The following is a 17,500-nucleotide window of genomic DNA, read 5'->3' as shown; positions in this document are numbered from 1 at the left end:
TAAAGCTGAAGGGCTACTGACTTTCAACACACCAAAGCTGAAGGGCTACTGACTGTCAACACACTAAAGCTGAAGGGCTACTGACCATCAACACACCAAAGCTGAAGGGCTACTAACTGTCAACACACTAAAGCTGAAGGGCTACTGACTGTCAACATACTAAAGCTGAAGGGCTACTGACTGTTAACACACCAACGCTGAAGGGCTACTGACTGTCAACACACCAACGCTGAAGGGCTACTGACTGTCAACACACTAAAGCTGAAGGGCTACTGACCGTCAACACACCAACGCTGAAGGGCTACTGACTGTCAACACACTAAAGCTGAAGGGCTACTGACTGTCAACACACTAAAGCTGAAGAGCTACTGACTGTCAACATACTAAAGCTGAAGGGCTACTGACTGTCAACACACCAACGCTGAAGGGCTACTGACTGTCAACATACTAAAGCTGAAGGGCTACTGACTGTCAACACACCAAAGCTGAAGGGATACTGACTGTCAACACATCAAAGCTGAAGAGCTACTGACTGTCAACATACTAAAGCTGAAGGGCTACTGACTGTCAACACACCAACGCTGAAGGGCTACTGACTGTCAACATACTAAAGCTGAAGGGCTACTGACTGTCAACACACCAAAGCTGAAGGGATACTGACTGTCAACACATCAAAGCTTAAGGTCTACTTACCGTCAACACACCAACGCTGAAGGGCTACTGACTGTCAACACATCAAAGCTGAAGGGCTACTGACTGTCAACACACGAAAGCTGAAGGGCTAACGACTGTCAACACACTAAAGCTGAAGGGCTACTGACCGTCAACACACCAACGCTGAAGGGCTACTGACTGTCAACACACCAAAGCTGAAGGGTGTCAGTGAGATCTGTCATACTTGTCAACTCTGTCAAATCTGCTGCATCTGAAAATCCCTGAAACCTCTGAAATATCATCTCTCTGTCTGTGTCTCTCTGTCTCTATCTCTCTGTCTGTGTCTCTCTGTCTGTATCTCTCTGTCTGTGTCTCTCTGTCTGCGACCCAAAACCATGGCCAAGTCTGTCAATCTCAACACCTCCAAAGTAGTGCAACATTAAGATGAGTGTGTATCCATCTGTTGTTTATATATTAGGCTGTGTAGATATAGACTTATGCCAGGCTGTGTAGATATAGACTTATGCCAGGCTGTGTAGATATAGACTTATGCCAGGCTGTGTAGATATAGACTTATGCCAGGCTGTGTAGATATAGACTTATGCCAGGCTGTGTAGATATAGACTTATGCCAGGCTGTGTAGATATAGACTTATGCCAGGCTGTGTAGATATAGACTTTATGCCAGGCTGTGTAGATATAGACTTATGCCAGGCTGTGTAGATATAGACTTATGCCAGGCTGTGTAGATATAGACTTTATTCCAGGCTGTGTAGATATAGACTTATGCCAGGCTGTGTAGATATAGACTTTATTCCAGGCTGTGTAGATATAGACTTATGCCAGGCTGTGATGTGAGATGCTGTGAGACATGAGATGCTGTGTGAGACATAAGATGCTGTGAGATGTAAGATGCTGTAAGATGCTGTGAGATGTAAGATGCTGTGAGATGTAAGATGCTGTAAGATGCTGTGAGATGCTGTGAGACATAAGATGCTGTATGAGACATAAGATGCTGTGTGAGACATAAGATGCTGTGAGATGTAAGATGCTGTGAGATGTAAGATGCTGTAAGATGCTGTGAAATGTAAGATGCTGTAAGATGCTGTAAAATGTTGTGAGATGTAAGATGCTGTAAGATGTTCGATGGGAGCAGAGGGGAACACACACACACACGCACACACACACAGTGTATTCCCCTCTCCTCCCACTCACCCTCCCTTGATGAAGTCCAGGAATGTGCACTCTGATTCCACAGAGAAGGAGAGGAGGGTCACCTGGGAGAGAAAACACAAGACTTCAGTATCCATTCACATCCAGGTCTACACACACACACACACGCACGCACGCACACACACACACACACACGCACACGCGCACGCGCGCACGCACGCAGGCAGGCAGGCAGAATGTTCACTCAGACAGCTATGCTATCCAACCGGCTAATCACATCATACTCCTCGTCCTGAAACAAGACGTGGGCCTTTGCGCAAGCTAGCTACTGTCATCACTGACACGACTGATGAGTTCATTACGACAGACGAGAGAGAGAGAGAGAGAGACAAGTCTAAGCGAGAGAACAGATGAGATGCATTTCTACAGCTCCGTTTGGGTTTATGGGAGAGAGAAGGTAAGAGAGAAAGATTGAGAAAGAGGGAGAAAGAGATTAGGGAAAAGGGATAGAGAGAGGATGAGATAGAGCGTTTGAGAAAGAGGGAGAAAGAGATTAGGGAAAAGGGATAGAGAGAGGATGAGATAGAGCGTTTGAGAAAGAGGGAGAAAGAGATTAGGGAAAAGGGATAGAGAGAGGATGAGATAGAGCGTTTGAGAAAGAGGGAGAAAGAGATTAGGGAAAAGGGATAGAGAGAGGATGAGATAGAGCGTTTGAGAAAGAGGGAGAAAGAGATTAGGGAAAAGGGATAGAGAGAGGAGAGAGAGAGATTATGAAAAAGGGATAGAGTAAGGAGAGAGAGAGATTATGAAAAAGGGATAGAGAGAGGAGAGAGAGATTATGAAAAAGGGATAGAGAGAGGAGAGAGAGAGATTATGAAAAAGGGATAGAGAGAGGAGAGAGAGAGATTATGAAAAAGGGATAGAGTAAGGAGAGAGAGAGATTATGAAAAAGGGATAGAGTAAGGAGAGAGAGAGATTATGAAAAAGGGATAGAGTAAGGAGAGAGAGAGATTATGAAAAAGGGATAGAGAGAGGAGAGAGAGAGATTATGAAAAAGGGATAGAGAGAGGAGAGAGAGAGATTATGAAAAAGGGATAGAGAGAGATTATGAAAAAGGGATAGAGTAAGGAGAGAGAGAGATTATGAAAAAGGGATAGAGAGAGGAGAGAGAGAGATTATGAAAAAGGGATAGAGTAAGGAGAGAGAGATTATGAAAAAGGGATAGAGAGAGAGAGAGAGATTATGAAAAAGGGATAGAGAGAGAGAGAGAGAGATTATGAAAAAGGGATAGAGTGAGGAGAGAGAGAGATTATGAAAAAGGGATAGAGTAAGGAGAGAGAGAGATTATGAAAAAGGGATAGAGAGAGGAGAGAGAGAGATTATGAAAAAGGGATAGAGAGAGGAGAGAGAGATTATGAAAAAGGGATAGAGAGAGGAGAGAGAGAGATTATGAAAAAGGGATAGAGAGAGGAGAGAGAGAGATTATGAAAAAGGGATAGAGTAAGGAGAGAGAGAGATTATGAAAAGGGATAGAGTAAGGAGAGAGAGATTATGAAAAAGGGATAGAGTAAGGAGAGAGAGAGATTATGAAAAAGGGATAGAGTAAGGAGAGAGAGAGATTATGAAAAAGGGATAGAGAGAGGAGAGAGAGATTATGAAAAAGGGATAGAGAGAGGAGAGAGAGAGATTATGAAAAAGGGATAGAGAGAGATTATGAAAAAGGGATAGAGTAAGGAGAGAGAGAGATTATGAAAAAGGGATAGAGTGAGTTGAGAGAGAGATTATGAAAAAGGGATAGAGTAAGGAGAGAGAGAGATTATGAAAAAGGGATAGAGAGAGAGAGAGAGAGATTATGAAAAAGGGATAGAGAGAGAGAGAGAGAGAGAGATTATGAAAAAGGGATAGAGAGAGGAGAGAGAGAGATTATGAAAAAGGGATAGAGAGAGGAGAGAGAGAGATTAGGAAAAAGGGATAGAGAGAGGAGAGAGAGAGATTATGAAAAAGGGATAGAGTAAGGAGAGAGAGAGATTATGAAAAAGGGATAGAGAGAGGAGAGAGAGAGATTATGAAAAAGGGATAGAGTAAGGAGAGAGAGAGATTATGAAAAAGGGATAGAGAGAGGAGAGAGAGAGATTATGAAAAAGGGATAGAGAGAGGAGAGAGAGATTATGAAAAAGGGATAGAGAGAGGAGAGAGAGAGATTATGAAAAAGGGATAGAGTAAGGAGAGAGAGAGATTATGAAAAAGGGATAGAGTAAGGAGAGAGAGAGATTATGAAAAAGGGATAGAGTAAGGAGAGAGAGAGATTATGAAAAAGGGATAGAGAGAGGAGAGAGAGAGATTATGAAAAAGGGATAGAGAGAGGAGAGAGAGAGATTATGAAAAAGGGATAGAGAGAGATTATGAAAAAGGGATAGAGTAAGGAGAGAGAGAGATTATGAAAAAGGGATAGAGTGAGTTGAGAGAGAGATTATGAAAAAGGGATAGAGTAAGGAGAGAGAGAGATTATGAAAAAGGGATAGAGAGAGGAGAGAGAGATTATGAAAAAGGGATAGAGAGAGGAGAGAGAGAGATTATGAAAAAGGGATAGAGAGAGGAGAGAGAGAGATTATGAAAAGGGATAGAGAGAGGAGAGAGAGAGATTAGGAAAAGGGATAGAGAGAGGAGAGAGAGAGATTATGAAAAAGGGATAGAGTAAGGAGAGAGAGTGATTATGAAAAAGGGATAGAGAGAGGAGAGAGAGAGATTATGAAAAAGGGATAGAGTAAGGAGAGAGAGAGATTATGAAAAAGGGATAGAGAGAGGAGAGAGAGAGATTATGAAAAAGGGATAGAGAGAGGAGAGAGAGAGATTATGAAAAAGGGATAGAGAGAGGAGAGAGAGAGATTATGAAAAAGGGATAGAGTAAGGAGAGAGAGATTATGAAAAAGGGATAGAGAGAGGAGAGAGAGAGATTATGAAAAAGGGATAGAGAGAGGAGAGAGAGAGATTATGAAAAAGGGATAGAGAGAGAGAGAGAGAGATTATGAAAAAGGGATAGAGTAAGGAGAGAGAGAGATTATGAAAAAGGGATAGAGAGAGGAGAGAGAGAGATTATGAAAAAGGGATAGAGAGAGGAGAGAGATTATGAAAAGGGATAGAGAGAGGAGAGAGAGAGATTATGAAAAAGGGATAGAGTAAGGAGAGAGAGAGATTATGAAAAAGGGATAGAGAGAGGAGAGAGAGAGATTATGAAAAAGGGATAGAGAGAGGAGAGAGAGAGATTATGAAAAAGGGATAGAGAGAGGAGAGAGAGAGATTATGAAAAAGGGATAGAGTAAGGAGAGAGAGAGATTATGAAAAAGGGATAGAGAGAGGAGAGAGAGAGATTATGAAAAAGGGATAGAGTAAGGAGAGAGAGAGATTATGAAAAAGGGATAGAGTAAGGAGAGAGAGATTATGAAAAAGGGATAGAGTAAGGAGAGAGAGAGATTATGAAAAAGGGATAGAGAGAGGAGAGAGAGAGATTATGAAAAAAGGATAGAGAGAGGAGAGAGAGAGATTATGAAAAAGGGATAGAGAGAGGAGAGAGAGAGATTATGAAAAAGGGATAGAGTAAGGAGAGAGAGAGAGAAAGACACAGAGCGGATGGGAACATGGGAGCTGGCGCCTGTAATCAGTCACGGTAGCGAGCCGACATCACATAGCTGCTACACTACTCCCACACTCTGACCTCTCCTGGAGTGTGAGGAGACTTTCATATCCTTCCTTCCTTCCTTCTTTCCTTCCTCTCTTTCGCTCCTTCCTCCCACGATTCTCTGCTGCTCTCTTTGTTCAAGAACACCTCTCTCGTTCAATCACTGCTCTAACTAAGTTTTATTTTCTTTACATCCTCTGAATTCCTTCACTCTACCCCCTTTCCTCCTCCGCCCTCGACTACCTCCCTCCATCTGTCATCACGCTAGCTGGCTCTTAGAACTCAGGGCTCTGCTCTGTGTGTTTCTCTGACAGAGCTGGCAACTATTGTCTAATGTCTATGGACAGATGCAGCGAACAGAGAAAAGTTTTCCTTTCCTTTCTCTTTCTACAGTTTTAATTAACAGGAAGGAGAGAGAGACAGAGAGAGAGAGAGAGAGAGAGAAGATATACCAGTTAATGAGACAAACTTGCCTGTGTTTGATATTCCTGCTAATTTCAACAGAGACTAGAGAAGAAAACCATCTAAGAAAGCTTTCATTATTATCATAATTAACGGAAGGAGAAGAAGAAGAACAGAGGAAAGGAAGAGAGGGGAGGAGACAGGAAGAGAGGGGGAAAGGGGGAGGAGACAAGAAGAAAGGGGAGGAGACAAGAAGAGAGGGGAGGAGACAGGAAGAGAGGGGGAAAGGGGGAGGAGACAAGAAGAGAGGGGAGGAGACAAGAAGAGAGGGGAGGAGACAGGAAGAGAGGCGGAAAGGGGGAGGAGACAAGAAGAGAGGCGAGGAGACAAGAAGAGAGGAGAGGAGACAGGACGAGAGGGGGAAAGGGGGAGGAGACAAGAAGAGAGGGGAAGAGACAAGAAGAGAGGGGAGGAGACAGGAAGAGAGGGGAGGAGACAAGAAGAGAGGGGAGGAGACAGGAAAAGTAGGGAGGAGACAGGAAGAGAGAGGAGGAGACAGGAAGAGTGGGGGAAAGGGGGAGGAGACAAGAAGAGAGGGGAGGAGACAGGAAGAGTGGGGTAAAGGGGGAGGAGACAAGAAGAGTGGGGAGGAGACAGGAAGAGAGGTGGAAAGGCTCACCGTTCCTGAATTCACATATTTCTTTTTCTTCAGTTTCTTTTTGATATTCACCACCTAAAAGAAGAAAATAAATGACTGAATTGGAGAGAAAGAATGAGCCATGATAGGCGGTTAATGATGGATTTAGAGGACTCTGTTGTCTGTGGTGGTTATGGAAGGGAATTCTCCTCACAGCAGGGGGCTGTTAGGAAGGAAATAATTAGCAATTATGGAAGGAAGGAGCCAACGATGAGACGTGTAGTACCAAATACCTCCTGTAGGGAGAAAGGCTGTTTCTCTGAAAGAGAGAGAGAGAGTGTGATACAAGTTCCATTGGTGTTGTGTCAAATAATAGGCTCCAGTTGACTGTGAAATGAACAGAACTTATTTCTCCAGAAGCCCTTTTTCCCTCCCTCCCCGTCCCCTCTGACTGTTTTACACACATTTCCTCTCCATTTCTCTCTCTCCGTCTGTCTGTCCGTCCCTCCCTCCCTCCCTCCCTCGCTCCATCCGTCCGTCCGTCTGTCCGTCTGTCCGTCCGTCCGCCTGTCTGTCCGTCTGTCTGTCTGTCTGTCCCTCTGTTACACAAAAGTTCCAAAATAATAAAAACATTCCAGATGTCATATTATGTCTATATACAGTAATGATGTGTAAATAGTTAATTAAAATACGAAAGGGAAAATAAATCAACATAAATATAGATTGCATTAACAATGGTGTTTGTTCTTCACTGGTTGGATTTGCAGGCCCTCGTGCCAAATTGAGTCGCTTTTTTGAAATCAAGAAAGCATGAGAAGACTTTGCCTTTGTTTTGGTTTGTTTGTCAATTAAGGTTTGCAGGGTGAATACATGGTCTGTGGTATGGAAATTTGGTAAAAAGCCAATTTGACATTTGTTCAGTACATTGTTTATGTTAAGGAAATGTACAAGTCTGCTGTTAATGATAATGCAGAGGATTATCCCAAGGTTGCTGTTGGCGCATATCTCACGGTAGTTATTGGGGTCAAATTTGTCTCCACTATTATGGATTGGGGTGATCAGTCCTTGGTTCCAAATATTGGGGAAGATACAAGAGCTGAGGATGATGTTGAAGAGTTTAAGTATAGCCAAATGGAAATGTGGTCTGTATATTTTAACATTTAATTGAGGATACCATCAACACCACAGGCCTTTTTGGATTGGAGGGTTTGTATTTTGTCCTGTAGTTCATTCAATGTCAAATCAAATCAAAATGTATTTGTCACATACACATGGTTAGCAGATGTTAATGCGAGTGTAGCGAAATGCTTGTGCTTCTAGTTCCGACAATGCAGTGATAACCAATTGGATAATCCAGTGGGTTCTGGTCTTTAATAGTTGGTTCTATTTGTATTTGATCATGTATATATTTTTGCTGTTTGTTCTTTGTTATAGGGCCAAAAAGATTGGAGAAGTGGTTTATCCAAACATCTCTGTTTTGGAAAGATAACCCTTCGTGTTGTTGTTTGTTTAGAGTTTTCTAATTTTCCCAGAAGTGGTTAGATTCTATGGATTCTTCAATTACATTGAGCTGATTTCTGACGTGCTGTTCCTTCTTTTTCCGTGGTGTATTTCTGTAATGTTTTAGTGATTCGCCATAGTGAAGCCGTAGGCTCAGGTTTTCTGGGTTGGATAGTTTTTTTTGGGTTGGACAGGTTTCTCAATTTCTTTCTTAGGTTTTTGCATTCTTCATCAAACCATACATCATTGTTGTTCATTTTCTTAGGTTGTCTGCTTGAATTGTTTTGATTTGAAAGGGAATCTGAGAGGTAAAATATGCTGTTTAGGTTTTATAATGCCAGGTTCACTATTACAGTGAAACATTTTGTCCAGGAAATTGTCTAGAAGGGATTGAATTTGTTGCCTCCTAAATGTTTTTGGTAGATTTCCACACCATTTAACTTTCATCTATAGCATTTCTTAATATTATTCAGTTCCTTTGGCTTTGATGCCTCATGATTGAGCACAGCTCTGTTCACAAAGAGTGTGATTTGCTGTGATCTGATTGGGGTGTCAGTGAACTGACCGTGAACACTCGAAGAGACTCTGGGTTGAGGTCAGTGACAAAGTAGTCTACAGTACTGCTGCCAGGAGATGAGCTATAGCTGTACCTACCATAGTAGTCCCCTTAAAGCCTACCATTGACTATGTACATACCCAGCGTGCGACAGAGCTGCAGGAGTTGTGTCTAGGGGTGCATCCATCTCAGGATGGAAAGTTGGTGGTTGAAGACATCCCTCGAGTGGTGTGGGGGCTGTGCTTTGGCAAAGTGGGTGGGGTTATATCCCCCCTGTCCGGGGGTATCATCGGATGGGGCCATCATCGGATGGGGCCACAGTGTCTCCTGACCCCTCCTGCCTCAGCCTCCAGTATTTATGCTGCAGTAGTTTATGTGTCAGGGGGCTAGGGTCTGTGTGTTATATCTGGAGAATTTCTCCTGTCTTATCCGGTGTCCTGTGTGAATTTAAGTATGCTCTCTCTAATTCTCTCTTTCTTTCTCTCTCTCTCTCTGAGGATCTGAGCCCCAGGACCATGCCTTAGGACTACCTGGCCTGATGACTCATTGCTGTCCCCAGTCCACCTGCTCATGCTGTGGCTCCAGTTTCAACTGTTCTGCCTGCGGCTATGGAACCCTGACCTGTTCACCGGATGTGCAACCTTGTCCCAGACCTGCTGTTTTCAACTCTCTAGAGACAGCAGGAGCGGTAGAGATACTCTGAATGATCGGCTATGAAAAGCCAACTAACATTTACTCCTGAGGTGCTGACCTGTTGAACCCTCTACAACCACTGTGATTATTATTATTTGACCCTGCTGGTCATTTATGAGCCTTTGAACATCTTAGCCTTGTTCTGTTATAATCTCCACCCGGCACAGCCAGAAGAGGACTGGCCACCCCTCATAGCCTGGTTCCTCTCTAGGTTTCTTCCTAGGTTCTGGCCTTTCTAGGGAGTTTTTCCTAGCCACCGTGCTTCTACACCTGCATTGCTTGCTGTTTGGGGTTTTAGGCTGGGTTTCTGTACAGCACTTTGAGATATCAGCGGATGTAAGAAGGGATATATAAATACATTTGATTTGACATTTGGGGGTGGTTAATGCTGTCCCCTCCAGGTCGGTGTTTATCCCCCTGTGTGCTGAGGGTGTCCGATTCTTGTCCAGTTCTGGCATTTAGTTCGCCGGAGACTAGTACCGACTAGTACATGGGCCTGGAAATTGTTGATCTCCCCCTCTAGGATGGAGAAGCTGTCATCGTTAAAGTATGAGAATTCTATTGGGGAGATATAGGTAGCACACAAGGACATTTTTCTCTGTTGAAATCATTTCCTTATTAATTTCTAGCCAGATGTAAAATGTTCCTGTTTTGATTCATTTACAGTGCCTTGTGAAAGTATTCGGCCCCCTTGAACTTTGCGACCTTTTGCCACATTTCAGGCTTAAAACATAAAGATATAAAACTGTATTTTTTTGTGAAGAATCAACAACAAGTGGGACACAATCATGAAGTGGAACGACATTTATTGGATATTTCAAACTTTTTTAACAAATCAAAAACTGAAAAATTGGGCATGCAAAATTATTCAGCCCCCTTAAGTTAATACTTTGTAGCGCCACCTTTTGCTGCGATTACAGCTGTAAGTCGCTTGGGTTATGTCTCTATCAGTTTTGCACATCGAGAGACTGAAATTTTTTCCCATTCCTCCTTGCAAAACAGCTCGAGCTCAGTGAGGTTGTTGTTGATTCTTCACAAAAAAATACAGTTTTATATCTTTATGTTTTAAGCCTGAAATGTGGCAAAAGGTCGCAAAGTTCAAGGGGGCCGAATACTTTCGCAAGGCACTGTAATAGAGTGGGTTAGGTCTGCTCTATACCAAATTAGCATACCCCTGAGTATCTTCCCTGTTTCACACATGGTAGTTTGGTGGATGGGACTACCAGCTCTCTGTAACCTAGAGGGCAACCAGTGGGTCCGTCTCCTCTATACCATGTTTCTTGTAGGATGACAATGTCTGTATTTCCAATTTCTTTGGTGAAGTTCGGGTTCCTGCTCTATAAGCCAAAGGCAGATGACCTCTAAACTTGTTCATTCCAGGATCAGACAGTAAAAGCTTTGTTAGCTGAGCTTGATTGAGCTTTCCCGTTGCCATAGAACCAATAGAATAGTTGCACAAGTGAAAACCCCGCCCATCAGTCAGACTTAAGCAAATCTGAAAAAGTATTTGAGAGATTTCAAATCGTATTTGAACCCAGGTCTGACGGATGGAAGGCAGGGTTGGAGATGGACAAACACAGGACAGGTTGCATCATGTCTAACAGAGGTGTAGTAGAGGTAGCGATTATCTGTCCCTGAGACCTGAAGACTGCTCATAGCTCCCCGTTATTATCATTATTATAAGCCCAGGAGTAGGTTTCATCTGAGTCAGCGAACCACTGATCCAAGACAGCATTAGTTATTGCACAATTAGTCTAGCAAGGGACACAGTCAAAACAATATTCTCCTGAAGTTTCAGGGGCCACCACAAAGAATCCAAGTTTAAAGAGGAAACCTTCCTTCTCTCTGCAGACACAGACAAAAGCTGCCTGGTCTCATTAGTATCCCCTGTATCACTGTGAGGCAGGGAAGTGACAGGCAAATAAATGGAGAGAAGGCAATCGGGTTGACACGCAGGCATCACAGAGACGCAGAGACTTGCTGATGCACAAACTAAAGAAGCTTCCTGTCTCTGTTCCTGTCCCTCTGCCAGGTAATGACTAATGATGAACGCCATGCACAGCGTGTGTGTGTGTGTGTGTGTGTGTGTGTGTGTGTGTGCGCGCGCGTGCGTGCGTGCGTGTGTCTGTGCGTGTGTGTGCGCTTGCGTGCGTGTATTCTAATTGTGTTTTCCCTGTGGTTCTATCCGGAGGAATAGTTTTCCATTAATGCCCGCGCTCTTCTCTGGATTGGATTTGTTTAACCATGGTAATCACCTGGAAGCCAACGTGCAACATTCCTAAACTTCCACCTGAGAGAGAAGGCAGCATGGATATAAAACAATTGATATTTCATCAGTGAGTGAGTTGACTCCCCAACAGAGCTGATTAAAAAACGGTAAGAAAGGAAGAGAGAGTCACCTCATAGACGTTGAACTGGCTCTGGCCTCGAGCTAGCTCCCGGTAACTAGTGGTGAACTCCCCTATGAAGTCATGGCTGACAGAGAGAGAAGGAGAGAGGATGAGAGAGAGGACAGAGAGAGGAGAGAGAGGAGAGAGGACAGAGGACAGAGGAGAGAAGAGAGAAGAGAGAAGAGAGGAGAGAGGAGAGAGGACAGAGGAGAGAAGAGAGAAGAGAGGAGAGAGGAGAGAAGAGAGAAGAGAGAAGAGAGAAGAGAGGAGAGAGGACAGAGGACAGAGGAGAGAAGAGAGAAGAGAGAAGAGAGGAGAGAGGAGAGAAGAGGAGAGAGGAGAGAGGAGAGAGGACAGAGGACAGAGGACAGAGGAGAGAAGAGAGAAGAGAGAAGAGAGGAGAGAGGAGAGAGGAGAGAAGAGAGAGAGAGGAGAGAGGAGATAAGAGGAGAGAGGAGAGGGGAGAGGAGAGAGGAGAGAGGAGAGGAGGAGAGAGGAGAGGAGAGAGAGGAGAGAGGAGAGGAGAGAGGAGGAGAGGAGGAGAGAGGAGAGGAGAGAGAGAGAGAGAGAGAGAGGAGAGAGGAGGAGGAGAGGGAGAGAGGAGAGAGGAGAGAGGAGAGAGAGAGAGAGAGAGGAGAGAGGAGAGAGGAGAGAGGAGAGAGAGAGAGAAGAGGAGAGAGGAGATAAGAGGAGAGAGGAGAGGGGAGAGGAGAGAGGAGAGAGGAGAGGAGGAGAGAGGACAGGAGAGAGGAGGAGAGGAGAGAGGAGAGAGGAGAGAAGAGGAGAGAGGAGAGATGAGAGAAGAGGAGAGAAGAGGAGAGAGGAGAGAGGAGAGAGGAGAGAGGAGAGAAGAGGAGAGAGGAGAGAGGAGAGAAGAGGAGAGAGGAGAGAGGAGAGAGGAGAGAAGAGGAGAGAGGAGAGGGTGGTAAAGACAGAACTTTAACCACTGTAAAGCGCCATCATTTCAATAACATCAATAACATAATCATATATAATGTTGTACTAATTTGTTGGTGACCATGGTGCACAAGTTGAATGTTGCACATGGCTGCACCTTGACTAAATACACTCACCTGCCATCGCGGTCCCAGTCGTACACCTCCACCTTGATCGTCCTGAAACGACAGAAAGCACACACCAACAGACAGATGTTACTGAAGCATCCCTCATAGACCAGAGACTCAAACATGTGACTTTAGTTTACAGTAAAACCGCACTCAATGTGCTGTATTCCGCCACAAGCAAACAGGAAACCGCTCATCCAGAGGCGGCGCTCCTAGTGGCTGGGGACTTCAATGCAGGGAAACTTAAATCCGTTTTATCAGCACGTTAAATGTGCAACCAGAGGGAGAACTCTGGACTACCTTTACTCCACACACAGAGACGTGTACAAAGCTCTCCCTCGCCCTCCATTTGGCAAATCTGACCATAATTCTATCCTGCTGATTCCTGCTTACAAGCAAAATGTAAAGCAGGAAGCACCAGTGACTCGATCAATACAAAAGTGGTCAGATGAAGCAGATGCTAAGCTACAGGACTGTTTTGCACAGACTGGAATATGTTCCAGGATTCCTCCGATGGCATTGAGGAGTACACCACATCTGTCATTGGCTTCATCAATAAGTGCATCAATGACGTCGTCCTCACAGTGACCGTACGTACATACCCCAACCAGAAGCCATGGATTACAGGCAACATTCACACTGAGCTAAAGGCTAGAGCTGCCGCTTTCAAGGAGTGGGACTCTAACCTGGAAGCTTTTAAGAAATCCTGCTATGCCCTCCGACGAACCATGAAAGTGTCAATACAGGACTAAGATGGAATCGTACTACACTCTGGGGCTCGTCGCATGTGGCAGGGCTTGCAAACCATTACAGACCACAAAGGGAAGCACAGCAGAGAGCTGCCCAGTGACATGAGCCTACCAGATGAGCTAAACTACTTCTGTGCTCGCTTAGGTAACCTAAGGTAACCTGCCTAAATGACTACCGACCCATTATCCCAGAAACCCTAGACCCACTTGCATGCTGCCCTAACAGATCCACAGATAATGAAATCTCTATTGCACTCCACACTTCCCTTTCCCACCTGGACAAAAGGAACACCTATGTGAGAATGCTATTCATTAACTACAGCTCAGCGTGCAACACTATACTGCCCTCAAAGCTCATCAATAAGCTAAGGACCCTGGGACTAAACATCTCCCTCTGCAACTGTATCCTGGACTTCCTGACGGGCCGACCCCAGGTGGTAAGGGTAGGTAAAACACATCCGACATGCTGATCCTCAACACGGGGGCCGCACAGGGGTTTGTGCTCAGTCTCCTCCTGTACTCCCTGTTCACTCATGACTACATGGCCAGGCATGACTCCAACACCATCATTAAGTTTGCTGATGACACAACAGTGGTAGGCCTGATCAGTGACATCGACAAGACAGCCTATAGGGAGGAGGTCAGTGACCTGGTCATGTGGTGCAACAACCTCGCCCTCAACATGATCAATACAAAGGAGATGATTGTGGACTACAGGAAAAAGAGGACCAAGCACGCCCCCATTCTCATCAACAGGGATGTAGTGGAGCAGGATGAGAGCTTCAAGTTCCTTGGTGTCCACATCACCCTAAAAACTATCATAGTCCAAACACACCAAGACAGTCGTGAAGAGGGCACGACAAAACCTATTCCCCCTCAGGAGACTGAAAAGATTTGGCATGGGTCCTCAGATCCTCAAAAGGTTCTACAGCTGCACCATCGAGAGAATCCTGACTGGATGCATCACTGCCTGGTATGGCAACTGTACTCACTACAGAGGGTAGTGTGTACGACTCAGTACATTACTGGGGCAAAGCTTCCTGCCGTCCAGGACCTCTATACCAGGCGGTGTCAGAGGAAGACCCAAAAAACTGTCAAAGACTCCAGCCACCCTAGTTATAGACTGTTCTCTCTGCTACCGCACGGCAATCGATACCGGAGCACCAAGTCTTGGTTCAAGAGGCTTCTAAACAGCTTCTACCCCCAAGCCATAAGACTCCTGAACATCTAATCAAATGGCAACTCAGACTATTTACATTCCCCCCCGTTTACACTGCTGCTACTCTCTGTTGTATCTGTACATAGTCACTTTACTAAGTCTACCCACATGTACATAGTCACTTTACTAACTCTACCTACATGTACATAGTCACATTAATAACTCTACCCACATGTACATAGTCACTTTACTAACTCTACCCACATGTACATAGTCACTTTACTAAGTCTACCCACATGTACATAGTCACTTTACTAAGTCTACCCACATGTACATAGTCACTTTACTAAGTCTACCCACATGTACATAGTCACTTTACTAACTCTACCCACATGTACATAGTCACTTTACTAACTCTACCTACATGTACATAGTCACTTTACTAAGTCTACCCACATGTACATAGTCACTTTACTAACTCTACCCACATGTACATAGTCACTTTACTAAGTCTACCCACATGTACATAGTCACTTTACTAACTCTACCCACATGTACATAGTCACTTTACTAACTCTACCCACATGTACATAGTCACTTTACTAACTCTACCCACATGTACATAGTCACTTTACTAACTCTACCCACATGTACATAGTCACTTTACTAACTCTACCCACATGTACATAGTCACTTTACTAACTCTACCCACATGTACATAGTCACTTTACTAACTCTACCCACATGTACATAGTCACTTTACTAACTCTACCCACATGTACATAGTCACTTTACTAACTCTACCCACATGTACATAGTCACTTTACTAACTCTACCCACATGTACATAGTCACTTTACTAACTCTACCCACATGTACATAGTCACTTTACTAACTCTACCTACATGTACATAGTCACTTTACTAAGTCTACCCACATGTACATAGTCACTTTACTAAGTCTACCCACATGTACATAGTCACTTTACTAACTCTACCTACATGTACATAGTCACTTTACTAAGTCTACCCACATGTACATAGTCACTTTACTAAGTCTACCCACATGTACATAGTCACTTTACTAACTCTACCTACATGTACATAGTCACTTTACTAACTCTACCCACATGTACATAGTCACTTTACTAACTCTACCCACATGTACATAGTCACTTTACTAACTCTACCCACATGTACATAGTCACATTAATAACTCTACCCACATGTACATAGTCACTTTACTAACTCTACCCACATGTACATAGTCACTTTACTAACTCTACCCACATGTACATAGTCACTTTAATAACTCTACCTACATGTACAAAGTACCTCAACTAACCGGGGCCCCCACACGTTGACTCTGTACCGGTACCCCCCTGTATACAGTCTAGCTATTGTTATTTTACTGCTGCTCTTTAATTACTTGTTACTTTTATTTATTTTTCTTACTCATATTATTATTATTTTTGTTAACTGCGTTGTTGGTTAGGGGCTCATAAGTCATTATTTTACTGTAAGGTCTACACCTGTTGCATTCGGCGCATGTGACTAATACAATTTGATTTGCGATAAATCAAGATCTGCATTGAGAAACAACACAGACAGATGCTATAGATGGGTTGTGAAAACGATGCACACGTATAGCAGAGGCAGATGGCCGTGTGTTGTTGTGATTCTGGATGGTCAGATAGCTAGCAATAATGGATCTGCCATGTGGGGAATCCTAGGGGACTTGATTCAGGTCGTTGTATCTTGTTATTGATGTTTTGCGATGTTTTGACTTGTCACGTCTATGCTAATATGGCGAAAATGAGCTAGCTAGCTAACAAAACAACTGAAACTATGTATTTGACAGACAACAAGTGCTCATTTTGAAAATGTATTTACGTTTTCAATAAAACATTTGGAGAGGAAATATAGTTTATATCTAAGCCAACCTCGTCTGTTTCCCCCCAAGGGTTTGTGCACACATCGGTTTTGTTGCGAAACAACCCACCCATCTATGCTAGATATTTCTCCAGTTAATATCTATAGCAGCTATTTCTCCAGTTAATATCTATAGCAGCTATTTCTCCAGTTAATATCTATAGCAGCTATTTCTACAGTTAATATCTATAGCAGCTATTTCTCCAGTTAATATCTATAGCAGCTATTTCTCCAGTTAATACCTATAGCAGCTATTTCTCCAGTTAATATCTATAGCAGCTATTTCTCCAGTTAATATCTATAGCAGCTATTTCCCCAGTTAATACCTATAGCAGCTATTTCTCCAGTTAATACCTATAGCAGCTATTTCTCCAGTTAATACCTATAGCAGCTATTTCTCCAGTTAATACCTATAGCAGCTATTTCTCCAGTTGGGGTTGATATACACTAAATACCCGGGTGAAGACAGCTCGGTGTCGAAATGTTGTTAAATAAATGATTGAATTGGAGCAGCTAGAACAGGCAGCTTGTCCTTTTCACAGGCTAGACACAAACATGGTACTTCCTGTAGGCTCCAAACTATTAACACAATGAATCACCATCTGTCTTTTGTTATTCCCAACATATGGCAAACAAGAAACGTTTTGTCCCTGGTCATTATTTATTTCTAAGGACATGAATGTATTACAATGTATGAGTTGTTTTGCATTAGTGTTCAGATTAGACGGCCGGGGTTGTGACCTGATAGCCTGATAGCCTGATAGCCTGATAGCCTTTTAAGTACCACGCATACCTGCAACGTTGTGTGATTGGGTTCAAGCTACTTGTAAGTGTGGATTGTCATCCGTCAATCAATCAGCTGAAAGGAGGAGCATGTCCTGAGGCGGTGTTTGGTGTTTTTGTCCCCCCCCCATCCCT

General features: G+C 43.7%; 1 protein-coding gene across 1 annotated transcript in view; it reads right to left on the bottom strand.

Moving 5' to 3' along the window:
* LOC115143522 (copine-5-like) overlaps nucleotides 1–17,500 on the bottom strand; it is a 372,435-nt gene that overhangs the window by 51,809 nt on the left and 303,126 nt on the right. The window contains 4 exon segments of the mRNA XM_065002049.1: nucleotides 1,869–1,930; nucleotides 6,584–6,637; nucleotides 11,690–11,765; nucleotides 12,754–12,795. Of these exon segments, the coding sequence (XP_064858121.1) occupies nucleotides 1,869–1,930; nucleotides 6,584–6,637; nucleotides 11,690–11,765; nucleotides 12,754–12,795 (234 nt within the window).

Source organism: Oncorhynchus nerka, linkage group LG15 (genome assembly GCF_034236695.1).
Source record: "Oncorhynchus nerka isolate Pitt River linkage group LG15, Oner_Uvic_2.0, whole genome shotgun sequence".
Lineage (NCBI taxonomy): Eukaryota > Metazoa > Chordata > Actinopteri > Salmoniformes > Salmonidae > Oncorhynchus > Oncorhynchus nerka.
This window is presented reverse-complemented; position numbering and strand designations above follow the sequence as displayed.